General features: G+C 41.4%; 1 protein-coding gene across 1 annotated transcript in view; it reads right to left on the minus strand.

Annotated features, from left to right (window-relative positions):
• The window catches only part of celsr3 (cadherin, EGF LAG seven-pass G-type receptor 3), a 262,123-nt gene extending 238,950 nt beyond the window's left edge, over positions 1–23,173 (minus strand). The window contains exon 1 of the mRNA XM_048547414.2: positions 18,614–23,173. Within this exon, the coding sequence (XP_048403371.2) occupies positions 18,614–22,910 (4,297 nt within the window). The 5' untranslated portion in view covers positions 22,911–23,173. The remainder of the gene's footprint in view (positions 1–18,613) is intronic.
• Between the last annotated feature and the right edge of the window lie 4,178 nt (positions 23,174–27,351).

Raw genomic sequence — 27,351 nt, forward strand, 5'->3', positions numbered from 1 at the left:
GGTTAAGTTAGATTCTGACCTCACTGGTTGTTCTGATAATTACACGCAGTTAAAGCATATATCACTGAAAAGCAATCAGGAGGAGAAACTCTGGAAAATTCTCAGCATCTAAACCAAGCCAACTGCAGCCCAAGTTGAGATCAGCGAACTCAGCACAGGCTGCTAATCAAATCTGGAACCTTGCTGGTTCTTAATTATTCAAACAGTCATTACATAAATTCAGTCAGTCAACAGGGGAAGGTCCATCTGTAGCCTTTATTAACAATGGTAATAGTTCACTGTAGCGCTGCCAGCAGTCCTTGTACTAAAGCTGTACTGTTTCTTTCCAGCTGCAGGTTTGAGAATGAAAAGTCAATACAAGCATACTACTGCAGCAAGGTGGAATGTGATTGAACGTAATGTGAAATTCATATTTTCATTAATTTAATTTTGCACCTGAATTCTAATTTTACTCAAATTTCTGAGAATTACCCCAACATTTGAAAATGTTTTCCATGCCTCAAATAGCCTCAATTCTGTTCCAGAGGTTACAGGAATTGAAAGGTACCCTGAATACTTTAAGTTTGAATCCTATATAATTCAATCTAAATACAGCAATGTTATTCCACTGATTGAAAAATGTGAAATCTGACTATAAGTATACAATCAGTGGAATAACATTGCTGTATTTAGATTGAGTTATATCAGCAATGTTATTCCACTGATTGAAAAATGTGAAATCTGACTATAAGTATACAATCAGTGGAATAACATTGCTGTATTTAGATTGAGTTATATAGGATTTAAACTTTAAAGCATGCAAAGAAAAGTCTTAATTTTTCACAATAAATTAACAAAAAACAAAAAAAACCAACCAGATTAAAATTCCACAAAAAGCAAAGAACTGAAAATGGTGAAAATCTGAAACAAAACAGAAATTGCTAGAGAAACTCAGCTAGTCTGGTGGTAGCTGTGAGCAGCAGCTGAGCAAACCTTTCAAGTCCAATGACCATCCTTCAAAACTAGATTAAAACTCTGCTACTCTGTTTGAATGATTGGACATCACAATTAATTAGTGAAACTACTTCTTTATTTACATTCTGGACTGTGCAGATGAAGTTCGTATACACGGTTGTAAGTTCTATGTCACTGACCTTTAAATTTTAAGGCTGAGATGATAATGAGATCTGATCACCTTCCCCTCTATACTGGATCAGAGTAAGTTAAAATGAAACATTTTGAAAATTGAGAAAAAGTTTTAGAATACAAAGAGTACAGGGAGCAAAACTGAGCTGACCTTCATATCATATGGGAAATTATACTGATTAATCTAATTCAGCAGTTCAATGCCAGGAGCACACGCATAAATTTGGACAAAATTTGGCACTTGCTGACTTGGAATGATATTTGGACGTTCAACAGATGAGGTTGGATTCAAACCAATTCTCAAGAGGTAAAAGGATAGTGTTCAACAATAGCATCACATTACCTTCCGTTACCCAAGTTATATTCTTAATTTCCACCCAGGGCACCTACTACAAGTCTCCTTATCACATATAATTTAGCATGGGGCAGCACTTCTTTTCCAGATTCTGCTAAAACTGCTCTACAATTAGAAGCAGAAGCCTAAGGTGACTAATATCCAAATCTTTCTTTGTGGACGAGGTGTTTCACCTCCGTTTTGACATTTCCCAATGGAGACCACTTAAAGTCATCCAACTAATTATCAATAATAACAAAAGTGATGCGAGCGCATATACAAGGTCTTGAGCAACAATCTGATAATTCATCTTCCTGCATTCCAATATGAATATATACAGATGTGAAGTGGGCTAAATTCTTCTAAGCGACTAAGCTATTTGGAATTTGAGTGGGGCTGAACCCAAATCCATTAAAGCAAATTCCAAACCTGTCTTAGAGAACTAAACTATTGCGTTGATACAGTATCCACTGCATGTAAAGTTATCTGCATCAATTTTATCTAATGGCAAGATGCATTGCTGTGCAGAATTTACTGTATAGAAAAATATTTGTAAAACATGAACATTTTACTTTAAAATTGCAAAATGTTATGTAATACTCACTACACATTGAAGAAATTAGCTTAAAACCTAATTATGATTTTACCTAATGAACTCAACATCCACAAATGCGTCAATAATTAGTAGCACAAAATACCAGTCCTGTTAGGAGATTTACAATAAAAAGGTTTTAACGGAAACATATTGCTGTCACATGACAATTGCTGTATAAACTCTAGCACAGCAAACACATCGTAAATCAAGTCCATGTTAAGATTTTGAAAAAAAATGAATTATTGATAAGAGGCAAGGAAATAAGAGCACAAGGTTCAATGAGCCACTTCCAGAAAGACAGTGGTGTTGGCCATTTTAGGGAAAGATCAGACAAGTGCAATAACAATTTCATCAAAAAACAACAGCTAAATACAGCACATTTTGACACAGATTGTTCAACCAGACCATTAGTGTCAAATGATTTAAGGCTTAGTGAATTTAATTAGAAGGTGCAGTCCCGCTTACTGACACAACCTGCATTTATGTTTGAAGACAATATATTAAATACACTATTAAGCTAAATTTCTGTTTCTCTTGGGTTTTATGATTAAACTATTCAGTCAGGTTAAATTCAATGATCATATATGCACGTATACACACACACACACACACACACACACACACACACACACACACACACACACACACACACACGCACGCACACTGAATGCAGCACACACGCACACACTGAATGCAGCAAAAGCGCTGCAAAAAATCTAACACAAAATCATTAATGATTTACAGGAAGCAACACTTAAAGATCCCTTCACAGCAGCTACAAGCTATATCCTATCGCATTACTACAATAATGCCATCTAAATGAGGCAGGGTACATGTCGTGGAGGATGAAATACTGGCATTATAAGGCTAACAGCTGCTGTGAGGGTCATTTGCTTTTTTATAGTTTTGCACTAAGATCGGGTTGAACTCGTGAACTGGTATTGCAGTTTTTGTCTTCCTGAGAAACTACCAGAATAATGATGTTCAGATGTAAACTGAGAGAACAGGCATCTATGCAAAATGTTACCTGTATTAAAAATATATATCTTCTCAGCTTCTCATGGGTAGTCATAACTTAATTTAACTTCCCATCTCAGAAGCTGCCTCAACTTAGAGCAAATTTAGCACCTAATGAATCAGTTATGTGGGACATTAAGCCTACCATTTCAGTCCATCAAACTTTTGCTATGCGTCTCTTCAACAGGAAATTTCCACTCTAATCAAATTTTCCTGCCATTACCTCACATCCTTTTATATCACTCCTTTTCACATTTGGTCAGTTCATTTTTGTGTTATACTTTCTACCTCAACAGTCACATCCAAAAAAAACACCATGTTATAAACATTTGCAAAGAAACTACTTCTAGAGTCAGAGACTCATACAGCATGGAAGCCGACCCTTTAGTCCAACTTGTCCTTGTGACCAAGTTTCCCAAACTAAACTAATCTCATTTGCCTGCTTTTCACCCTCTCAATCGCTCCTATTCGTGTAGCTGTCCAAATGTCTTTTAAATGTTATAACTGTACCTGTATCCACCATTTCCTCTGGCAGTTCATTCCAAATACAAACCAGCCACTGTGTGGAAAAGATAATAAAATGTGAGGCTGGATGAACACAGCAGGCCAAGCAGCATCTCAGGAGCACAAAAGCTGACGTTTCGGGCCTAGACCCTTCATGAAGGGTCTAGGCCCGGAACGTCATCTCTTGTGATGAAGGGTCTAGGTCCGAAGCGTCAGCTTTTGTGCTCCTGAGATGCTGCTTGGCCTGCTGTGTTCATCCAGCCTCACATTTTATTATCTTGGATTCTCCAGCATCTGTAGTTCCCATTATCACTGTGTGGAAAAGTTGCCCCTTAGGACTCTTTTAAATCATTCTGCTCTTTCATTTAAAATATGCGCCCTAGGTTTGAACTCCCCCATTCTAGGGAAAATACCTTTGCTATTCACTTTATCTATGCTCCTCATGATTTTATAAACCTCAATAAGGTCACCCCTCAACCTCCTACACTTCAGTGAAAAACGCCATAGCCTATCTAGCCTCTCTTTATAACTCAAGCCCTCCAGTCCTGGCAACATCTAACCTTTCTTTTCTCTATCCTAACAAAAATAGTCACTCATAAATTTCTACCACAAGTGTTCCTGCAATGCAAGTGCGATGTCTGCCTTACAATGGAAATTTTTACGTCACAGCAAGGCAATTAAAGAGTGCTGCGAGAAACTCCTTGGAAACCTAAAGGAACAGGCAAGGCTGAATCTTTAATACTGACCAAATCTTTAAAGTGCCGCATTAGCATAGCAGTACCAGCCAATGGGTGCCTTCAAAAAGAGACATGCAGACCAGATGGGATCTTATAATCCATTCCGTACAACTGTGACTGTCCTTTACCTCCATTTTCAGCTTATCCACCGTCAGTGAGCCAATTTACATACTAAAATCCCAACTGACTGCAAACACAGCCATTAACATTCACTGGATGAGGAAATGCACCTTACTGTTTCATCAATTTAAAAGAAACGTTTTAAAGTTTAAAAATACTGTTGTCTGCAAGAGTTTAGGTTAGCAAACTCTTTAACCTGACATGAAAGCAACTGAATTAAAAGATGGTTCATTGGCTCAAAAATATGTTCCAATAAACTAGAAGGAATCCTTTGGGCAATAGTCTTCAATAGTGAGCCTGGCACTACCCTCTCACAGTGAGATTAAACTGGATGAGTATGTGGACATGGCCCTAGATCATGCTGCTTATTTGGTCTCTTGGATAACATTAACTGGTGCAAAAGGAATGAGAAGCAAAAGCGAAAAGAAAGCATTTGGTGAAACAGTGGGTACAATGTCCTCTGGGATTTATAGAGAGATATGGTGCAAGTAATCAGTAAGAAAAGTGAAAATAAAACTGAAGAGCTAATTAGTTGGTCAGATGCCAATTACAAAGCAGCCAACAGAACAGGTTCTCAACAGCTGCCTCTCAAAGGTAATTTTAGTTGTTAAAATATTGAATACAACAAAGCTGTTTCTGCAAATGCAAACAGAAATCTGTATTTTCTTCAGATTTGTTGTTTATAAGTGCACCCTTAATCTCATCAGTCACAGTGCTGTTAGAAATACTGTTATGACACGTAAAAACTTTTCAATGTCAGAAATTTGCCGCCTTTCCATTTTCCATTATTTCTTTGAATTGATGTATTAGGAAAGCTTCTCTTTGTTTTTCTAAGCTTCTCCTGGGGTTTGTGTTGCACTGTGAATACAAAGTGGGTCTTGAAGGGAATATTGCTAATAATGCAAGGGACACAAAGGATGGTGTAAACATTCAGGATCTGTATCAATCACTTTATGATTTTTAGGAGGGATTCTACTCTTACAAATTATCCAGCTAACCAAAATTGATAGAACGAACTACCTATTTTATTCATTACCAACCTAAGTCCAAGTACTGGACCTTAGCACAATGATGCATTCTGTACAGAAGGAAGGGCCCCTACGGGTGGCGAAGCAGTGGCAGACAACCAGCAGTGTAAGATGGCACCTGAAGAATGGCGACTTTGGTATTGGTTGGGTCTGGTGTAGACAGTGGCGAGGTGGTAGAGGAGCGATGCGCCACAGACGCTGTTGATGAAGAGCTGGCTCAGGACTGATGGACTTTCTTTAAGCTGTATTTTTCTGTTCTTTCTTATTCTTAAAACTATTAAAAATGGCGTTGGATCATGGTGAAAGTAGAAAAGCTTTCCACTGTATTTCACTGATTTTCTTTCCGTAAAATATGTGTGACAATAAACTCATTCAAATATAAATTGCCTGGCATGAAGCAAAACTATAAGAGCACTCATGCATGCGTCCTTGCATCTTAGAACCTAGGTGACATGAGATAAAAAAAATGTGAATTACCCAAAAGTTTGGAGAGCTTATAGTTTCCCTTGCTTTTGCTATGGCAAAGACTCAGGCAATTAGAGTCAACTTGCCAAACAATCAATATCCTTTTGAGCCTGTCGTATAAATTATTGTGATCATTTGAGATTTGGCATTCTTGCAAAATGAACAGCTTTGACAATATGTTTCCCTTAAGTTCATTAATACCAAATGACTGTCTATAATTAGATGAATGCAACTTTGCTCAACTTTTGGAGAGGAACATGGTATGGTATACACTTAGTATGACATACAAGAGGCCTTGGTGGGGGTGCTGGACAGGCAGCATGATTTGACACAGACGCTGAGCTAGATCAATGACTAGGCATGGGAGTAATGAGGGGTGTTGACTAACACTGCGCTGGTATAGAGGTACGAAGGGCCATGGCGCTGGTGGCTTGAGGGGGTGCAAGGGTTGATGGCTAGAGGGCATAAGAACCTATAAAACAACCAATATAAAGAACCAGAGAACCACGGTCCACCTTGTAACCATCCCACTTTGGAACTTACCAAACCACAATCACTCACACTCCACTGCTGGAATTTCATGGGCCTGGCTCCATTCTGTATTCACTTCACATCACAATCGTCAGAATGAAAACTACACGTCAGGATACCTTTTAAACTAAGTTGGGTCAGGGAAATTTCCCATACAATTCCACATCAGTAACCAAAATCTGGCTGTTTGTACTTAAATAACCATTCTGCTGCCCAAAAAATTCATTGCTCACCTCTCATCCCACCTCCACTAATAAAGTAAGTGGGGTGAAGTGGGGTCTTATTTCAGTTTTTGGTTTGTATCACAGTGTTATGGTACAGCAGTGAGACATTTGGCCCATCTTGCCCACAGTGAATCATTAAATTAGCATCAATACCTGGTGCTAATTTCTTGCTTGCCCTTCATAACGCTGCATTTTTTTAAAATCAAAATACTCATCCTATGCCCTTTATTTATGCTCACAACTTTCTCTCAATGGAATCAAACGGAACAGGTTGGATTAATTTCGTATCAACCGTAAGCAAAAAAGTTATTCTGCAAGTACATAAAATCACAATAAACAATTGCAGACAAATTCCCCTTAATTTGCAAATTGAAGTAAAGATGTATTTACATATAATCTTCATTTTGGTAAAGGTGGCTGCTTGGTGATAGCAGAATGCAGAACATAGAACATTACAGCGCAGTACAGGCCCTTCGGGCCTCGAAGTTGCACCGACCTGTGAAACCAATCTGAAGCCCATCTAACCTATACTATTCCATTATCATCCATATGTTTATCCAAAAACCATTTAAATGTCCTTAAACTTGGTAAGTCTACTACTGCTGCAGGCAGGGCATTCCATGCCCTTACTACTCTGAGTAAAGAACCTACCTCTGACATCTGTCCTATATCTATCACCGCTCAATTTAAAGCTACGTCCCCTCATGCTAGCCATCACCATTCGAGGAAAAAGGCTCTCACTGTCCACCCTATCTAATCCTCTGATTGTCTTGTATGTCTCTATTAAGTCGCCTCTTAACCTTCTCTCTAATGAAAACAGCCTCAAGTCCCTCAGCCTTTCCTTATAAGACCTTCTCTCCATACCAGGTAAAGTCCTGGTAAAAGGCCTTCATCATTCAACTTCGACTCACTGAAGATTAAATCACCAGATTTTTCATATCTTGAAGGGTCTAGGCCTGAAACGTCAGCTTTTGTGCTCCTAAGATGGTGCTTGGCCTGCTGTGTTCATCCAGCTTCACACTTTGTTATCTCTTGGCAAATGCTTGCTTCTCAGTCTCCAGGCCTGGCCAATTCAATTAATACCAATAGTGAAGAACAAAAATGCTTATATGTAAGCCAAAGAAATAATCCTTCACCAACAATATTTACCAAAACAGCAAAAAGAAAAAAAATCTTACTATGCTTTCACAGGAAAGAGTAACTGAACATACGATCAATAACTGGTAGCAGAGTGCATTATTTAATCATTTGAATTAACACTATACTGAACAAAACATGAGCAATTTATGCTGGGAAAAATAACTTAAATGAATCAGCAAGTTAAAGAAAACAACTCGGATTTAAGAGTAAACAAGTGAGCCATGTTTATTCACTGAGAATTTAGAGGCTGAAGCAACTGAGAGCTGAAATATCTACATGACTTTCAGAATATTCTTTTGCGCTTTGGCATTACTTTATTCCATCTTAAAACAATTCTCAGTTATTGCCCATTGCTCCCAACTTTCCCCAAACCCCCACCCCCATTTACGACCTCAACAATCAACCCCTCCACCGCCAACCCACAGTATGTGTCATTTATAAGAATCACTGCAACAACTTATCAGGACTTCTCAGACAGCATCTTCTAAATGTAAGGACAAGGCAGGAGGTGTACTGAAATACTACTACCTGCAAATTCTTCTCCAAGATGCACACCATCTTGACTTGAAGTTTTATTACCATTCCTTCATTGTCCTTGGGTCAAAACTCTATGGCTAACAGCACTCTAGGTATACCTACACCACATTCCCTGCAAGCATTCAAGCAGTCAACACAGCACTACCTGCTCAAGGGGAAAATTAGGATGGGCAATGAATACTGGTCTAGCCAGCAACACCTACATCTCATAACAAAAATAAGAAATCATGATTTAGCACATTCTCCATCAATACACTCTATTTACAGCATGTCTTCAATGATAAAGCAAAATCCCCAAATACTTCACAGAATATTTTTAGGAAATGGATTTTAAGTCAGGTAGAGAGAGATTAAGAGGAATATCCATAAATCAGTTGAAGAGACAGATTTTGAGATTTCTTGTTTTACAAAAATTGTTAGGTAGTGAGATTTCCAGCAACAATCAGGAAGGAACAGCAAGTAGAGGTAAGTTTGGACCTATTGGTATGCAGACTAGATGCCTTCATCGAAATCTGATACCAAGTGAAAAAGTACTGATGTCTTTACTTATAAGGGATAAAGAGGGCACTTTCACCTGAAATCATCGAGTTCAACATTAAAAAAAAGTTTATTGCCAATGCTACACTAATAATTCTCCTTCAACAGTAGGAAAATAAGTGACATTGCGTTCAGGACCCAAAATCCGGGCAAAACCAGTGCCTTATGTACATGCTCCCCAAAAGTTGACGGTTATAATGATTAGCCCAGTAAAATGTAGCGATTTGTGTTGCAGAAATTGACACAATGAGAATTCAAACAGACAGAATATGTAGAAAACTTCAACAGCCACTTTGATTGAGCTAGAGGCTCAGGCCAGGAATCTTTGCCAAGTGGAGGATGAGCCAGGGGTTTGGATTGGGGAGTGGGGGGGAGTACTTTATTCTGACTTTCACCAAAGACATAAGCAATGTAACAGCTCACTCAATTATACTTTGTACACCACTACTCAGACACTGTCATGTATCAAGTCTCATTCAAGCTGAATGAAGTTTAATCACTGCCATCACCATTGTGGTTTATCAAACAAAATCTAACAATACACTTGTGTCTACAATTTGTGTGAACTTAAGATACATCTTGTGCTAGGCTACAGCCAGAATTCATTAAAGTTTGCTGCAAAATATTAAAGAGGAATCATTATGCACGTGGAAAGCAGAGTTAAACCATTAAGTGACACATTCCTTGGTTTCTAACTGCTGATTCATAAAATGATATTTCCTCTGATTCGGTCTACTGCAAATGTCATTTCCACACGCAGGCCAAGAAACTCCTGTGGCACAGCAGGAAACTCAGAAGGCTGGGAACACAAAACCAGGCATTTTCATTTTCCTGTCCTGACGTGAGTAAATGTTACTGATCCTCAGTTTCTGTGTGATGGGACATACAGTAGTTAGCACAAAATGAAGGGAAGAATATTAGGTGTTAAAAAACGTTTGTTGGTTTACCAAATACTAGGATTGATGCAAGCCACTGCAAAGCCTGTGTCCCATCATTTTCAACTTGGTTCAACTTGAAAGATACTATGTCACAGATCACTTAGGTCATCCCAATATCCTCCTACACAATAATTTTGCAACATCAGCCATCTGGTAAAGGCATGCAGCAAAAGCAGGCCATTTCCCAAGGAAAATGACAAAAACAATGACCAGGTGACTACTATCATGCACCCTCTCATACAGCTGCTTCAATGAGATAAAATAGGCCTAGATAAATGGTTTGGGGAAATTGGCTTGCCCACCTTTAGCATGTATGTCTGATGTAAGCATTCCTAAAATGGAATCCAAAGACAAGAGACATCAACACCAGAGGTCCTCGCGGGTGATGGATGAAAATTTCACATTTTAATTGTTATAAAATCACAGAAACTCAAAGTAGTTATGGAATCATCAGTTCCTAATGTGTGGGATTTCACCAGAGACTGGTGATGTTTGCTTATCAATTGGAATATTTGATTGGCAGTGCAGTTCGATACAAGTGAGGGTATTCAGAGAATGATTGCATATGGATGGAATTGATGGCAATTGGTCACTGATTGCATACCATTCAGGGTTTTAGCTCCAATGACAAACAAGCCTGCTGCACTTTGTTTATTGGATAAATCTAGTTTGAGTTCTGTTTATCACTTAACAGCCTCCTCTTCATACTTCATGTTTACACAGTACAGATAACTGGTATATAGGGGAGGTGGGAGTTAATGACATGCATTGGATAAACTGCAGAATTGGGCTGAAAGGTGGCAAATGGACTTTAATACGGATAAATGTGAGGTGATTCACTTTGGGAGGAATAATAGTAAGGCAGAATACTGGGTCAATAAAAAGATTCTTGGTAATTTGGATGTGCAGGGGGATCTTGGTGTCCATATACGTAGATTCATGAAAGTTGCCACCCAGGTTGATAGTGCTGTTAAGAAGGCTTACGGTGTGTTGGATTTTATTGGTAGAGGGATTAAGTTGCGGAGCCGTGATGTCATGCTGCAACTGTACAAAACGCTAGTGCGGCCTCACTTGGAATATTGCGTGCAGTTCTGGTCGCCCCATTACAGGAAGGATGTGGAAGCATTGGAGAAAGTGCAGAGGAGATTTACCAGGATGTTGCCTGGTCTGGAGCGAAGGTCTTATGAGGAAAGGCTGAGGGACTTGGGTCTGTTCTCATTGGAGAGAAGGAGGTTAAGAGGGGATTTAATAAAGACATTCAAGATGATCAGAAGATTAGATAGGGTGGATAGTGAGAGTATTTTTCTGAGGATAGTGACTTCAGCTTGTACAAGGGGGTATAGCTACAAGTTGAGGGGTGAGAGATTTAAAACAGATGTCAGAGGCAGGTTCTTTACTCAGAGAGTGTTAAGGGCGTGGAACGTCCTGCCTGCCAATGTAGTTAACTCAGCCACATTAGGGGCACTTAAACAGTCCTTGGATAAGCATATGGATAATGATGGGATAGTGTAGGGGAGGGGCTTAGATTAGTTCACAGGTCGGCGCAACGTCGAGGGCCGAAGCGCCTGTTCTGCGCTGTATTGTTCTATTGTTCTATGTTCTATGAAACATGGTAATAAGCAGGAAATAATTTATTTTAAAACCGCATGTACAAGAGTATGCATCATTCTCATTAAAGCACAGACCTCACAGTGAACCTTAATGATATGGCATGTCATTAAGAGAATGGTCAGCATTAGAACCTGATAAAAGTGGCCATAATCTGGAAATATGAATAACAGTAAATTTCCACAGTTCAAGTCTTCCAATGTCAAAGTCGGAATGGTTTTAATATCTTCTGATTTTTCATTTTTTAAAAAAATTACATTAAAATTGTATACATGCTTTATGCTAAGAGTAGAGGAAAATAAATATACATCCATGAGGCAGAGCTCAGCTGTTCACAAATGCTGGCCAGTCCCTAAAGCATCGAGATTTTAGCACTCTATACATTCTCAAGCCTGCTGCAGTACACAGAACCAGTTTTAGCGTTTTGAGATATCTTTAAGGAGCAGATCAGGTCAGCCGACTAGCAGCTGGGCTCCAAGGTCTTTACAAATGTAAATAAACCCAATAGGAAATTCAAATGAGTTCAGTGATTCCAATTAAGCAGACACCATTCTAAATGTGAAAATGTATTCTAATCGTATTAAGTTGACCAAATAGGATCAAGGCTTCACAACCAACAAGATCCTATCAATGCAAGGATAGATATATAGAATCGGGAGTCTAATAATCTTCACATTCAACCCATTCACAAATGGATCAAATGGTAATGAATTTCTAGAAAAATCTCCTCCTTAAATCGAACAGTAATGAATCCCTGGAATAAATCATCTCCCCGTCTGAAAAAAAATCATCTTTTAGGAGTTCCCGTAAATTGCATTTATATTCTTTTATTTTTACTAAAAAATAAATAATGCTTTTAGTAATCAAATCAAAAATTTACAGTGGTCAATCAAATCTCCAACTACTGCTTTAATTCAAAGTGGAAATTTTAGAGGTTGTTATCCTAGTTGTCAAATATCTCAACATGGTCACACACATAATGCCTGCGTAATCGTATGTTACTGGTGGAAATATTCTTCATACCAATGTTAAATACAATGCCTGGTGGCTCTTGAATATTTCTTTGTTTGTGATTCAAATGGATTACAATGGTTGAAAATATCTTATATATAAAGATTCATATCAGCATGTTAATTCACATACTTTGAATTGCATATTCTCTTGCCTGCTTGATTGCTCCGCTCACACAATGCTCACAAAAAGGGGCAACTGTATTCTACGGTAAGACTGTAGTCATTTAAAACAAATAATTCATTTATTAATGATGCAAATACTATTAAACTACTATAATGTATAAATCAATTGAAAATGCACCTACTTGGCAAACATTTAATCACAAACTCCTGATAGAGGATAAAAGAAATGGCTGACAGCAATTACCTTCTGTATGTGTACTTTATTCTGCTTCTCTGACTCTATGGAATTTAACGGCACTAGCAGTTATTTTAACTGCATTGTAATGTGCTTATCTGCACCTCCTGCTTGCAACTGATACCAACCTGACTGAGCAAACTCATTGACTTAAAAGGCTGACTTGCTTGGCCACGTATCCAATGCTGCATTACATGCTCTAAAGCTCCAAGGATTTTGGGTGAGATAGCCATGGCAAGCTATGTGGCATTGACTGTGCACCACTGAGTTTGAAACATCTCACAAGCTCATTTCAGAGGAGTGTGGTTATGTGTGTACAGGTGCAGGGGTATGTGTGTAGGGGTGTGAGAGTATCTTCTTGGCAGGGGGGGCAGGAGTCGCAGTGAGGTGGAGTTGTTTACTTGACAGCCTGCTTTCCAAAATCCATTTTATAGTCAGTTTAGGAGACATAACAAGAGGACACAACAGCCTCCCAACTCTATTTCACTTGCAAAATTATCTTCAATCATGTCTACCTCATTCTCAGCAACAAAAGCCCACGACAAAATGTTGATATTCTTGCTGTGAATGGTTGGGGTGAAATGGAGATTGTTGAACTGTCTCAGTTAATTCTTTTGATTTTATGATTGAAGTATATTATCAGTACAAGACAGAGAAACTGTTGTTTGGATCTGCCAACACTGTTACTAACCAAGTAGCTAACCAGAAGATTAAAAAAAACTGGAATATATTCCAGTTCAACATGACTCTTTTACCTCTGTGAGCTCAGTTATCACATATACTATTGATAATAGCTGCATAAACACCTTGTTGCAGCAAGATTGCCACCTGTCAAGTGCACTGGCTGCTGATAAGGGCTGTTAGTTCTTCGTCTGGTTTTCTAATAGTTTCCACTATTTTACAATTCAGTCCTTCTATTGGATGAAGACAGAATATGATGTGGAGGTGCCAGTGTTGGACTGAAGTGATAAAGCTCAGAAGTCACATGACACCAAGTTCTAGTCCAACAGGTTTATTTGAAATCATAAGCTTTTGGAGCGCTGCTCTTTTGTCAGATGAAGTCACTTCTGACTTTTAAGACTGAATAATAAACGCTATTTTAAATGTAAGAGACTGGGAGTAGAACTTCAAGGTATTGGAGAAGAAAAAATGGAAAAGATTAAATTTAATATTGCCATGTGGTAGTACGTGAGCTGTCACTTACAATTATGGGCACACACCATGATAGCCAGGTCATTTGGAGAAGTCATAACTAAAAAGACTGAAAAAAAGGCAGTAAATGAATGTGTGCATGCTTTTGCACAGCACTGGCTAACAGGTGATTGAGATGTCTAACTGTAGACACACAAGGAGCTGAGGGCCTAGGGGTATTATCATTGGACTGTCAATCCAGAGACACAGGTAATATTTTGGGGACCTGGGTTCAAAGGGTAGATGGTGGAATTTGAGTTCAATAAGATTCTGAAATTAAGAGTCTAATGATAACCATTAATTTATTGTCAATTGTCAGGGAAACCCATCTGGTTCACTAACGTTTGTTAGGGAAGGAAACTGCTATCCTGACCTGATCTGGCCTCCACACCCACTGACAATTAGATTAGATTAGATTCCCTACAGTGTGGAAACAGGCCCTTCGGCCCAACAAGTCCACACCCCGCTTTGGAGCATCCCACCCAGACCCAGACCCAGACCCAGCCCCCTATAACCCGCATGGCCATTCCACCTAACCTGCACATGGTGGACGATGGGAGGAAACCGGAGTACCCGGAGGAAACCCACGCAGACATGGGGAGAATGTGCACACTCCGCATAGACAGTTGCCCGAGGCTGGAATCGACCCCAGGTCCCTGGCGCTGTGAGGTTGCAGTGCTAACCACCGAGCCACCATGCTGCCCAATTAACTGCCCTCTGGGCAATAACTACGTACGCTGGCCTAGCGAGAGATGCCCTCATCATGGATAAGTTAAAAGAAAGGAATTTAAATATATATATTTCTTTCCTGACAAACTTACATACAATTAACATTTTCTCTGTTTCAGAAAGCATTTCATCTGGGTTTTGCTGTCGTATATGACATTCTGTCAGAAATACTCACAAATACACTTTCAGGTTTTAACATCTCTAACACACACCTGACTCAGGACTCAAGATAAAACTTGTCTCGTTGTCAATTGTTCTGTCATTTTTGGTCTCAACCTTCATTCCTCTGTCATAATTGCCTTTGTTTTTGGTTATTTTGCAAATGAAAATGAATTTTGTTATTAAGAAAAAGCACCAACTGTACTCATCCTATTTTCTTTTAATTTCTTCTTCAGCATGTCTGATACAAGATTTATCAAACTGTCTCCTATTTCCAACATATTTTATTAAGGAACGTAGGATCAAAGCAATTCCATCAAGTATGCATCCTACAGGCAATTCAAACTCTCAAAATCCAAGCTTGGTTTGATGTAATCAGTACTTCTTGGTTTTCTTAAATCTTTGTGCTACTTTGCAAATTAGTCATGGTACTTCATCTAGACTTCTATACAAAACTAAAGACAGCACAGTCAAAACAACATCACAAACAACCCACTGATGCAATTACAGGGAATCCTACACTATCAGAAGGATGAAACTAGATCTGTTGTATCTGGATGTTAAATACGGACAGCATACAAACAAGAGTAGAAACTCAAATCACAAGCCATGTTTAGCTGTTTTTTTTTCAAAATGTCTCTGAATTAGTGAAGTTCTTAAGCAGACAAGTGTAGACCATAACAAGATAGGACTGATAAATAAATGGCTGAAGAGATGGTGCTATGTGCAAAATTCAGATTTTTGGATCATTGGGATGTCTTCTAAGGCAGAAAAGACTTATTCAAAAGGGATAGATTTCTCCTAACTTGGAAAGGGACCAACATCCTAACAGAGGGATTTGCTAGCTCTAGTTCTAGTTCTAGTTCGGGGCATGTGCATGTGTGGAAGGGATGGTCTAATTAGCAGTGCGAATAGAAAGGCAGATTGTGAGGGCTCTGAATCAAAATACAGCAAGCTATTTAGTAAAGACAGACAACAGCAAGTCAGAGAACAAGGAAACCCTGAAGAATTAAACTGCATTTACTTCAATGCGAGGGTTCATACACGTAAGGCTGATGAACTCAGGGCACGTATGGGATATTGTAGCTATTACAGAAGCTTGGCTGAGGGAAGGACAGGACTGGCGGCTCAATATTCCAGGTTTTACATGCCAATAGAATGAGAGAAAGGGGGACAAGAGAGGAGGGGAGTGGCATTTTTGATTAAGGAAAACAATTCTGCTGTACTTAAGAGAGGATATTTCTGAGGGATCATGCAGTGAAGCTACATGGGTAGAAATTAGAAATAAGAAAAGGATGATCACCTTGATGGGACTGTACTGTAGGCCCCCAACAGTCAGAAGGAAGTTGAGGGACAGATATGTTGAGAGATTACAGATATATGTAAGAATAATAGGGCTGTAATAATGGGGAATTTTAATTTTTCAAACATTGGCTTGTACTGCCGTGGTGTTACGAGCTTGGATGATAAAGAATTTGTTAAATGTGTTCAAGATAATTTTCTTTATCTATATGTAAATAATACAAAATGAGCAAAAATTGACCTTCTTTGGGAAATAAGGCAGGGGAAGTGGCTGAAGTATTTGTAGGGGAATACTTTGGGACCAAAATCATGAGGGGCATAGATAAGGTGAGTGACGAGGATCTTGTCCCAAGGGTGTGATGGGGCATATTTTTAAAGGTAAAAACAGAGCTATTCAAAAGGGACATGAGGGGCACTTTCTTTTTAACGGAGAGTCGTTCCTGTGTTGAATGCATTGCCAGAGATAGTGCTGGATGCAGGCACAGTTGCAACATATAAAAGACATTTGGATAAATTCAGTGACAATGGGAACTGCAGATGCTGGAGAATCCAAGATAATGAAATGTGAGGCTGGATGAACACAACAGGCCCAGCAGCATCTCAGGAGCACAAAAGCTGACGTTTCGGGCCTAGACCCTTCATCAGAGAGGGGGATGGGGTGAGGGTTCTGGAATAAATAGGGGCAGAGGGGGAGGCAGACCGAAGATGGAGAGAAAAGAAGATAGGTGGAGAGGAGAGTATAGATGGGGAGGTAGGGAGGGGATAGGTCAGTCCAGGGAAGACGGACAGGTCAAGGAGGTGGGATGAGGTTAGTAGGTAGGAGATGGAGGTGCGGCTTGGGGTGGGAGGAAGGGATGGGTGAGAGGAAGAACAGGTTAGGGAGGCAGAGACAGGTTGGACTGGTTTTGGGATGCAGTGGGTGGAGGGGAAGAGCTGGGCTGGTTGTGTGGTGCAGTGGGGGGAGGGGACGAACTGGGCTGGTTTTGGGATGCGGTGGGGGAAGGGGAGATTTTGAAGCTGGTGAAGTCCACATTGATACCATTGGGCTGCAGGGTTCCCAAGCGGAATATGAGTTGCTGTTCCTGCAACCTTCGGGTGGCATCGATAAATTCACGAATAGGAAAGGTTTGGAAGCATGTGGTCCACATGCAGGCAAGTAGGGCTAGTTTGGTTTGGAAATGTGGTCGGCATAGACTAGTTGTACCAAAGGTTCTGTTTCCATCTGTATGACTGTGACTCTGCGACCTGCTATTTACTGACCGCAAATTCAATTGCCACATACAAAATAAACACTACTGCAAAAATGCTCAATGCTCATGAACAGTTCAGCAATTATACCCAAGTTTTTCCAGAGTGATGGCAAACTGCTACACTTATAAGAAGCAAAGGCATTGCATGTAGACATAGTTAATACACTAAATTCTAGATTACCTACACACTTCTTACAGTGCTGCTTGTTACTTGTTTTAAACTGTAATTCCCTGAAGAATATAGCAGAAAATATTTTCATTAAGTATTCATAACTAATCATATTAATAATTAATACTGAAGTGTACAAGGTCGGACCAGCCACTGGATAAAATAAGCTTTTATGGTTGTTAATATCAACCAGAACAGAACATGAGAAAACTAACGACACAAAATGAAAATATTGTAGATACTGGAAATCTGGAAATAAAACAGCAAAAATGCTGGAATTACTCAACAGGTCTGTCAGGATCTGTGGACAGAGAAAAACACAGTTAATGTTTCAAGTCAACAGCCTTTCATCAGAACATTCCTGGTGCAAGAAAAGTCTCTGAAACATTACCTTTTTTTTCTTCACTGATGATGCCTCACCTGTTGAGTATTTCCAGTATTTACTACTTTAATATTTGAATACTTTATCCAGCAAAAATGTGATGATTTTTCTTAAAATGACTTACTATCAGCTTGTGAGCAAGTAATGTACAAATCCTAATATGCTTCTTTTACAAATTAGGAATATACTGTGCTGCAAGTAAACAAATTGACTGCATTATTTGAAATGATGCTTTTTTTGTCATTTCCCAAAACTCGTACAACATTGGCTTATCTCAAAAAGTCATTGACCTTCATCTATCAAAAAGACTGAGCAACTGAATGACTTCCAAGATTAGCCGGTTTTAACCATGAAATGCCAATTAAAATCATATTAGGCAAAGCTAGGTAGAGGTGAAAGATTCCTCTTCCTGAAGGGCATTCGTAAACCAGTTGGGTTTTTATTGCAATCCAGCATCTCTTATAATTTTGTTCTGGTATAATCCAAAACATGTAGATTTATTAAATTCAGTTTCACAATACCAAAATTTGAATAACATTTTAGATTCCTAAACCAATAGTATAATCACATCATTCTAGACAAAGTTGCCTCACGATATAGTATATACTTTGCAAGCTTACCTGTGACCGTCACCAACATAGAAGCCACAAGTGGACGATTATTGTCTAGCTTTCGACTCAGCCGTAGTTCTCCACTTGTCTGATTGAGGTTTATTAAACTCAGTTCATTTTCTCGCTCGAAAGTGTAGAACAGTCGATCTGAAACATCAGGATCATAGGCTGGGATCTTGCCAATGACTCCTGAAGGGAAGGTGTTTGATTTGTTTGATATATAGTTGTTAAAAATTATTTGGAAGTTCTTAAGGACAGGACTATTGTCGTTCTGGTCAATCAGACGAATATGCACAGTAGCCCGGCTCACAAGAGGTGCGGAGGTCGCTTGCACTACAATCACATATTCAGACTTTATTTCATAGTCCAGGTCAGTAAGAGCTGTGAGTTCTCCAGAAAAGATATCCAACTGGAAGATCTCAGGAATGTTGCCTTCCACAATTTGGTACATAATCTGAGCATTTGACCCCTCATCTGGATCAGCTGCTGTGATTTTTCCCACCACTGAACCAACAATACTGTTTTCCTTCACAAAGACTTCAAATTCATCAGCAGGAAATACTGGTGCATTATCATTCACATCCAAAATACTGACATGAACATGAACTGGAGTCCTATGAACAGGGATCCCCCGATCTACTGCATAGGCAGTGAGGTCATATATCGGAACACTCTCCCGATCAAGTCTTCGAACAGTTCGGACAATCCCTGATGTTGGTTCAATTGTGAAGTCTCCGTCCCCATCCTCTCCATTCTGGAAAGTGTACTGAACCCTTCCATTAGCATGGGCATCACGGTCAGTAGCCGATATCTGCAAGACGCTGGTAAAAGGTGGGGCGTCTTCAGAGACGGAGCCCTGGTACTGGGCGTTTACAAACACCGGTGAATTATCATTGACATCCTTGACCATGATTTCGACATAGGTTGTGTCAGATTTCTGTGGAATCCCATTGTCTTTGGCAGTGATGGCAAGTGTGTAAGTCATTTGATCTTCATAGTCAAGCTCTGTCTGTAACGTTATGGCACCGGAGTCTGGATCAATTCGAAACTGAGGAATGTTATCCTCTAAATAGTAGGTAATCCTTGCATTATCCCCAACATCATCATCTGAAGCACTGATTACCACTACAGTACTCCCCACTGGACGATCTTCATTGACATTTACTGAATAATGTGCACTCTGAAATACTGGACGGTGTGTATTTGCATCTGTGATATTAACATGTACATGGCATGTATCATGAAGTGTGCGATCAGAGGCTGTGATGGTGAGGACATAACGTCTCTCTTGCTTATAATCCAGAGGCAAAGCTAGTGTAATGATCCCCATACCACCTTGGGTGCTGATACTGAAGCGGTTCCTTGTATTCCCACCTGTGATCTGATATGTAACCACCCCATTCACATCTCTATCTACTGCAGTTACTGTCAGTACACTGGTACCAACTGCAGCATCTTCATTTAAGCGGATAAAGTATTCCGTCTGTGTAAATTCTGGTCGATTATCATTAACATCCATCACTGTAATAGTGACACTTGCTGAAGCAGATAGAGATAGAGAACCATGATCCCGAGCTTCCACTCCAAAAGAATAATGTTCAACAGATTCCCGATCCAATTGTGCACTAACTGTGATCCAGCCTGTTCCACTGTTTATCACAAATGGTGTGTCACTAGCTGTGTCAGTCAGTCTATATTCCAGACGGGCATTTTCACCATAATCTGCATCCACAGCTTGGATATGGATTACAGAGTGTCCAAGAGGTGCATTTTCAAGGACAGAAACCTGAAATGGGGTACTTACAAAGATAGGAGCATTATCATTAACATCCACCAGCTGAATACTGACCATTCCTGTATTGTTGGATAAAGGTGGTCGACCTGCATCCTGAGCACGAACACGCAAGGCATATTCACGCTCCACCTCAAAATCTAAAGGTGTTACCACCTCAATGGCACCAGTAAGACTATCAATGGAGAACTGCCCCCTGCTGTTTCCACTAATTATATTGTAATGAACCAAAGCATTATTGTCTTTGTCGAAGTCTGTGGCAGTAACTTGCAAGATCTGTGTGTGTGGCCTGATGTCTTCCCTCACCTGGACAATGTAACGTTTCTCACTAAACTGTGGGATGTTGTCATTTTCATCGAGGACAGTAATGTAAACTTTTACTGTGGCACTTTTAGGGCCAGGGTCTTTACCTTGGTCATTGGCTTCTACAATGAGGGAATATTTTTCCATAGTTTCTCTATCCACAGATCCACGGGTAGTAATTAAACCTGACCTGGCATCAATTTCAAAAACAGCATGTGTGGCTTGCTGATTCATAAATCGATACCTGATATTGGCATTGGAAGGAGAGTCTATATCTGTGGCTCGGAGCTGCAAGATGGGATAACCTTCCTCTACATTCTCTCGAATGGTTTCCCTATATTCGGCTTGTTCGAACACTGGATTGTGATCATTCGTGTCCTTCACTGTTATGGAGATCATGGTGGTGGCAGAGAGGCGAGGGATACCGTGATCGACAGCTGTGATTCGGAAATAGTGCAGGTCCATGCTTTCCCTGTCCAGTATTTTGCTGGTTGACAGCAGCCCTCTTTCAGCATCAATCGTAAAATAATCCATGGATCTGCTGTCCATCAACGAAGCCAGAGAGTAATACAGCCTCCCAGCCTCTCCAGAATCTGGGTCCACTGCAGTAATGGAGATTACATGTGTCCCTGGAGGCTGGTTCTCCGCCACCTGAACCTGGTAATTATATTGTGGAAAATGAGGGCGACGATTGACCGATCTACTAGTTCTCGTTAATGGTAAAGAAAAGACTGCTCTCTTTCCCCGCTTGCTAAATCGGGGATTAAACGTCTCAAATTGCATAGCTTTGCTGGAATTTAACTGGAAGAGTATAAGTAGATCTCTGTTTGAATGGTTCCTTGGCCTAAGTCCAAACAGCAGACTTTTTAAACAACCTTTGGTGGCTTTAAAGAACTGCGCACTGTGAAAATCTTCACAGTTGAGAGGACGGGAAAGGTTTGTCGCGGGTGCCCCTAAGCTCTTTGTTCTGTTGTCAGGGTTGCAGAGTGTTTGACTTGGAGATGCTTCTCTCGCCAAACCGGGAGCTGTCCATGCCGCGGATGGTGCTGAAATCTCGTTATTCAAACTATGTGATCCTCCCGAAGAACACAGATTTGTAAAAATAACTAGGCACAATTTTGGACACAGATTGCAATTGCGAGGATTTATTAATCGCCAAAAATATCCGCTGATACACCTAAATCTACTTTCACTTAAATTCGATGCAGGCCAATCTGTCCTGTCGTCAAGTGAACCGTATTTCATGCATTGACTTAGACACGGGTTAACACAGTGATTCCTGTGTTGGTGCAGGTGACGGCTAAAAGCGTGGTTCACGTTGTTTGCCTGCTGTGCGCAACGTTTATACAATGTTTCCTCGGGGTTAAAAAGGTAGCACTCAAACAGACGATACATAACACTACTAAGGAGGAGGTCTGGACAATGTTTCAAACACGCTCCTAGTTTCACATTCCTTTCTTCGTCCTTCAGGTACAGGCAACCTCGCTTAACATTCCGGGTATTTAAGGCAACTTCAGCACAGTCCCGGGGCAGATCCCACGAGAGTCCTCCGTTCTTTGCAGGCCAGGTGTTGGACTTGCTTGAATGCTGACTCCAAAACGATTTCCTGGAGCTATTGTCCCGGACCAGACACAGCGAGTGGATAAAGAGAGGCCGGTAGAACAAGAAGCTGGGTTCGAGGCCCCTCTGCTTCTTCTCGGAGGGGAGGCTTTCTGCACAAGACAATAAGACGGAGTGGCTGAGAGTCCGGTAGAAACCGCGGTAGCGCCGGCGGCTGTGTAGCAGTTTCTTTGCTGGAATAGTTCTGAAGCCCTGATGCCCCCGGTTCCTACAGGCTTCACTGGCACGCTGTTCGGTTACATCCTTGTCCCGTTGCCATTGTGCAGCGTCCGGGCAGTTTCTCTTTTTCTCGGTCTTAGCGCTGGCATCCCTCCCGGTGTGCTGGGAGCAATCGGCCCGGTAGCAGGAAGCTCGACCCGGAGCGGCTGCCCAGCTGCCAGGGCCACTCACCTGCTCCGGGCTGGGCGCTCGGCCCGCGGCCCCGTTCTGCCAGCGGCCCGGCGGCAGCAAGAGGAGATGGAGGAGAGGGGGAGGCCGGCGGAACTCCAGAAGAGGCGGCCCCGGTTCCTCCTGCGCCGGGTTTTCCGCCCTCAATGCGAACAAAGAGCCGAGGAGGATGAGAGAGAGGCGTCTCATCGGCAGCGCCGCCATCGAGTCAGGGCCTTCCCTTCGCCGCCGCTCTCTGCTCCGCGGCAGCCCTCGCAGCTTCACAGCCGCCCCGGGGCCCGACAACCGCCCTCCTCGACGCGCCGCTCAGCGTTCACCGCTAATCCCTCCGGCTCCCACTCGCTCGTTCTCTCCCTCTCTCTCAGTGCCTTGCCCCCTCTTCTCCCTCTCTCTCAGGCTTTCCTTCCCGCTCCAGGACACATCTCCTCATCCTCACTCCACTCGCTTCCAACATGGCACCCGACCGGCGCCCGCCAACGGCCTGTTCCACCTTCGAGTGATCAACCCCTCATGGTACATCCCAACCGCCGCCTTCCCGCCCCTTTACGCCCCCACCCCATACAACCCCGCTGTGACTATTTGAGATGCCTTCATCATTGATACTGGCAAGCTGTGCCTACAGCCTCTGTGTGTCCTTGATTGAAGGGAGAGTGCTTCATATTTCAGTTCTAAGAAAGGGTCACTCGACCCGAAACGTTAACTCTGCTTTCTCTGCACGCATGCTGCCTAACTTGCTGGGTTTCTCCAGCAATTTCTATTTTTGTTTCGTATTTTAATCCCTATTTCCACCTCCCCACCCTAAAACAGAAGGGTTATTGGAGTCAAAATGTTAACCCTGCTTCTCTCCACAGGTCCTGACAGGCCTGCTGAGTCTCTCCAGTAATTTCTGTTTAGTTTTTGATTCCTATTTTAATCGCAGGCAGCATCTGTAGACAGAGATAAACCAGGTTAACACCTCAACCTAATGACTGATGTTAACATTTGGTGGCAATACATGGTTCCAGCACTTTATACTTATTCAGATTGCAAGCATCTATATTATTATTTTACTTTTGTTTTACTTGGATGCTCTCACTATAAATTAAAATCTCTACTCTAGCTGAACTCTAATACAAAAATTCTGGAGAAACTCAGCAGGCCTGGCAGCATCAGTGGAGAGTTCAACAAAATTAAGATTTGAGCCCAGTATGACTCTTCCCCAGACCTGAAATGATTTCATTAATGGGGTGAGGGTGTCACTGTCTAGGCAGCATTTATTGCCCATCCCTAATTATCCAAAGGGCAGTTAAGAGTCAACCACATCGCTATGGGTCTGGAGTCACATGTGGGCCATACCAGGTAAGGATGTCAGTTTCCTTCCCCAAAGGGCATTACTGAACCAAATGCATTTGTCATGACAATGGACAATGGATTCATGGTCGTCATTAGAAACTAAATTCCAGATATGTTATTGAATTCAAATTCCACCATCTGCTGTGGCCAGTTTCATACTCAGGTCTCCAGAACGTTGTCTGTGTCTCTAGATTGACATTCCAATGATTACACCACTAGGCTATTGCCTCCCCTCAAATGCTCCCCTTAACCCTCCTTTGCCTCTGTTAAATAAAAGCATTTTTCTGAAGAAGGGTCTCGACCTGAAACGTCAAACTTTGTTGCTCCTCTGATGCTGCTTGGCCTGCTGTGTTCATCCAGCTTCACACCATGTTATCTCTTTATCATGCTTCCGATGGCTTTAATGTTCTTGATTCCAAGCTCTCCTGCTACTGATTTCTCAGCTGCTCCAGCTACCAGACCTGTTGATTCCTCCACTCATCCTCCTCCAATTTATCTGGCTAGCTCTCCTGGTAACTGCTTTTCTTGACAGTTTCGCTGTCCTTCCTCAGCTGTATGAATAAGATTGGATAAATTCCCTGCCCATTTTTAAAGTTTTAATTTGTGTGCTTTTGCAAGTTACAAAATGTTTATTCTACCTTTGTCCTAAGACCAGCTACTCTAACTATGCAAAAATAGTTATGTTATAGTTCCCATTATCTATGTTATAGTAATCCTTTCCATGGACTGTCACTTTGCTGTGGCAGGAATACCCAAAATAATAAAGCCGGAAGAGTGGAACCAGACAAGTGCAATCCAAAACAAGTTGTCAACGGTGATTCAGGCAGAAGACACTCATGTGTTATCAACCATTACAAAGGCAGATGAAGACTGCAACAGCATGGAGATCCCCAGTTGGTGAGGTTTCCTTGCCACTGGAACTGGATCTACCTTTTGTGAATGACTGTGTGTCTGTTGATGTACAACAGCACTCTCATATTTAAAAGAAAAAGTCCTGCAAAAGAGAGGTACATCACGACAATGCAAGGAAGTTTTCAAGCACTGTTAAAGAACATTCCAACTGTTAGGAAACATGGAACGGCTTGGAATAACAGTGTGGAGCTGGAGGAACACAGCAGGCCAGGCAGCATCAGAGGAGCAGCAAAGCTGATGTTTCAGGTCTGGACCTTTCTTCAGAAATATGGGAGGGGGAAGGGAGCTCTGAAATAGAGAACAGGTTGGGACATTGTTTACATTGGTAAAGAGAAGTCTTAAAGACAGCCTTGTATAGACCTTTGAAGTTATGGATGCATTGGAGAGGGTAAATATCAAGTTAATGCTTTCACTTGTGGGAGAATCCAAAACCTTTGCTCATAAATAGAAGATAATTAATAATAACTGCATTAAATGAATTTCTTTGCAATTAGAATGTGAAACTTACTATGACAGGAAATGTTTGAGGCAAGTAGATCAGATAGTTTCAAGAAAAAACTAGGTAAGTGTATGAGATTAAGGAGAAAATGGAAAGATGCACTGACAAACTGAGATAAAACACATGGAAAAGTAGGAGACCTATCCATACTATAGACACAAACAGAACCTAATTAGGCCAAGTTTCCTGTCTCCCTATTGTAAGGTAAATGTAATTTAATATAATTTTAAAGGAACGTTTATGGAATCTGCTGGCTTAGTCTGATGTAAATAGAATTGTCCTGTATATTCAATCATTAGCATTCATAAAAATCCACTTGTGCTGCATTCAATAAACCTGCGTGTCTCATAAATAATTCCATGTCCCTCAATGATGCAGCCAATTAAGCCAGTACATATATCCTAATGATCTCATGGTCTATGGTTACAGCAAAGATAGCAGTTGGGCACTGTAATTGGCTTCACCGCTGCTGGTTTACCACTTTCCAAAACATTCAGTTGTAAGTGGATATATGTATAAACATTAGGTAACTCAATTAATTTCGATGCAGAGCTCTTTCATATCAAATAGCCTGGTGAGATGTGCATTCTAAACTTTCATGCAAAGACTGTCCACTTTTGCTCAAAATTGAAAACTTTGTGCAAAGAAGCAACTGCTTCAGGAGAGATACAGGAGAGAAGAAAAAGGAGGAATTTATTAATTAAATGCAATAAATGTTAATTCCCCAACACTACTCTCCCTAGTAGTTCTATTCCAGATTTAATTACCTTTTTCCCTATGTGGAAAATTAAATAATGTTGTCATACAGTACCTAAAGCCCATTGGTATCAAATAAGTTTCAGAGATAATAGGAACTGCAGATGCTGGAGAATCTGAGATAACAAGGTGTAGAGCTGGATGAGCACAGCAGGCCAAGCAGCATCAGAGGAGCAAGCAAGCTGACGTTTCGGGCCTAGGCCCTTCTTCAGAAATGGGGGAGAGAAAGGGGATTCTGAAATAAATAGGGAGAGAGGGGGAGGCGGATAGAAGATGGATAGTGGAGAAGATAGGTGAAGATGAGTCAGACAGGTCAAAGAGGTGGGGATGGTTCCAGTAAAGGTGAGTGTAGGTGGGGAGGTAGGGAAGAGATTGGTCAGCCCAGGGAGGACAGACAGGTCAAGGGGGCAGGATGAGGTTAGTAGGTAGGAGGTTGGGGTGGGGCTTGAGGTAGGAGGAGGGGATAGGCGGGAGGAAGGACAGGTTAGGGAGGTGGGGATGAGCTGGGCAGGTTAAGAGGCGGGGATGGAGCCAGTAAAGATGAATGTAGGTAGGGAGGCGATAGGTCAGTCCCGGGAGGATGGACAGGTCAAGTAGGCGGGATGAGGTTAGTAGGTAGGAGGTGGGGGTGGGGCTTGAAGTGGGAGGAGGGGATAAGTGGGAGGAAGGACAGGTTAGGGAGGCGAGGATGAGCTGGGCTGGTTTTGGGATGTGGTAGGGGAAGGGGAGATTTTGAAATTTGTGAAGTCCACATTGATACCACTGGGCTGCAGGGTTCCCAAGCGGAATATGAGTTGCTGTTCCTGCAACCTTTGGGTGGCATCATTATGGCACTGCAGGAGGACCAGGATGGACGTATCGTCTGAGGAGTGGGAGAGAGAGTTGAAATGGTTTGCGACTGCACTTCCCAGTCTCGAACCACTTCAACTCCCCCTTTCATTCCTGAGATGACATACCCATCCTGTACCCCCACCTCCTACCTACTAACCTCATCCCGCCTCCTTGACCTGTCCGTCCTCCCGGGACTGACCTATCGCCTCCCTACCTCCCCACCGACATTCATCTTTACTGGCTCCATCCCCGCCTCTTTGACCTTTCTGTCTCCTCTCCACATATCTTCTCCTCTATCCATCTTCTATCCGCCTC

This window comes from Stegostoma tigrinum, chromosome 11 (assembly GCF_030684315.1).
Source record: "Stegostoma tigrinum isolate sSteTig4 chromosome 11, sSteTig4.hap1, whole genome shotgun sequence".
Classification (NCBI taxonomy): domain Eukaryota; kingdom Metazoa; phylum Chordata; class Chondrichthyes; order Orectolobiformes; family Stegostomatidae; genus Stegostoma; species Stegostoma tigrinum.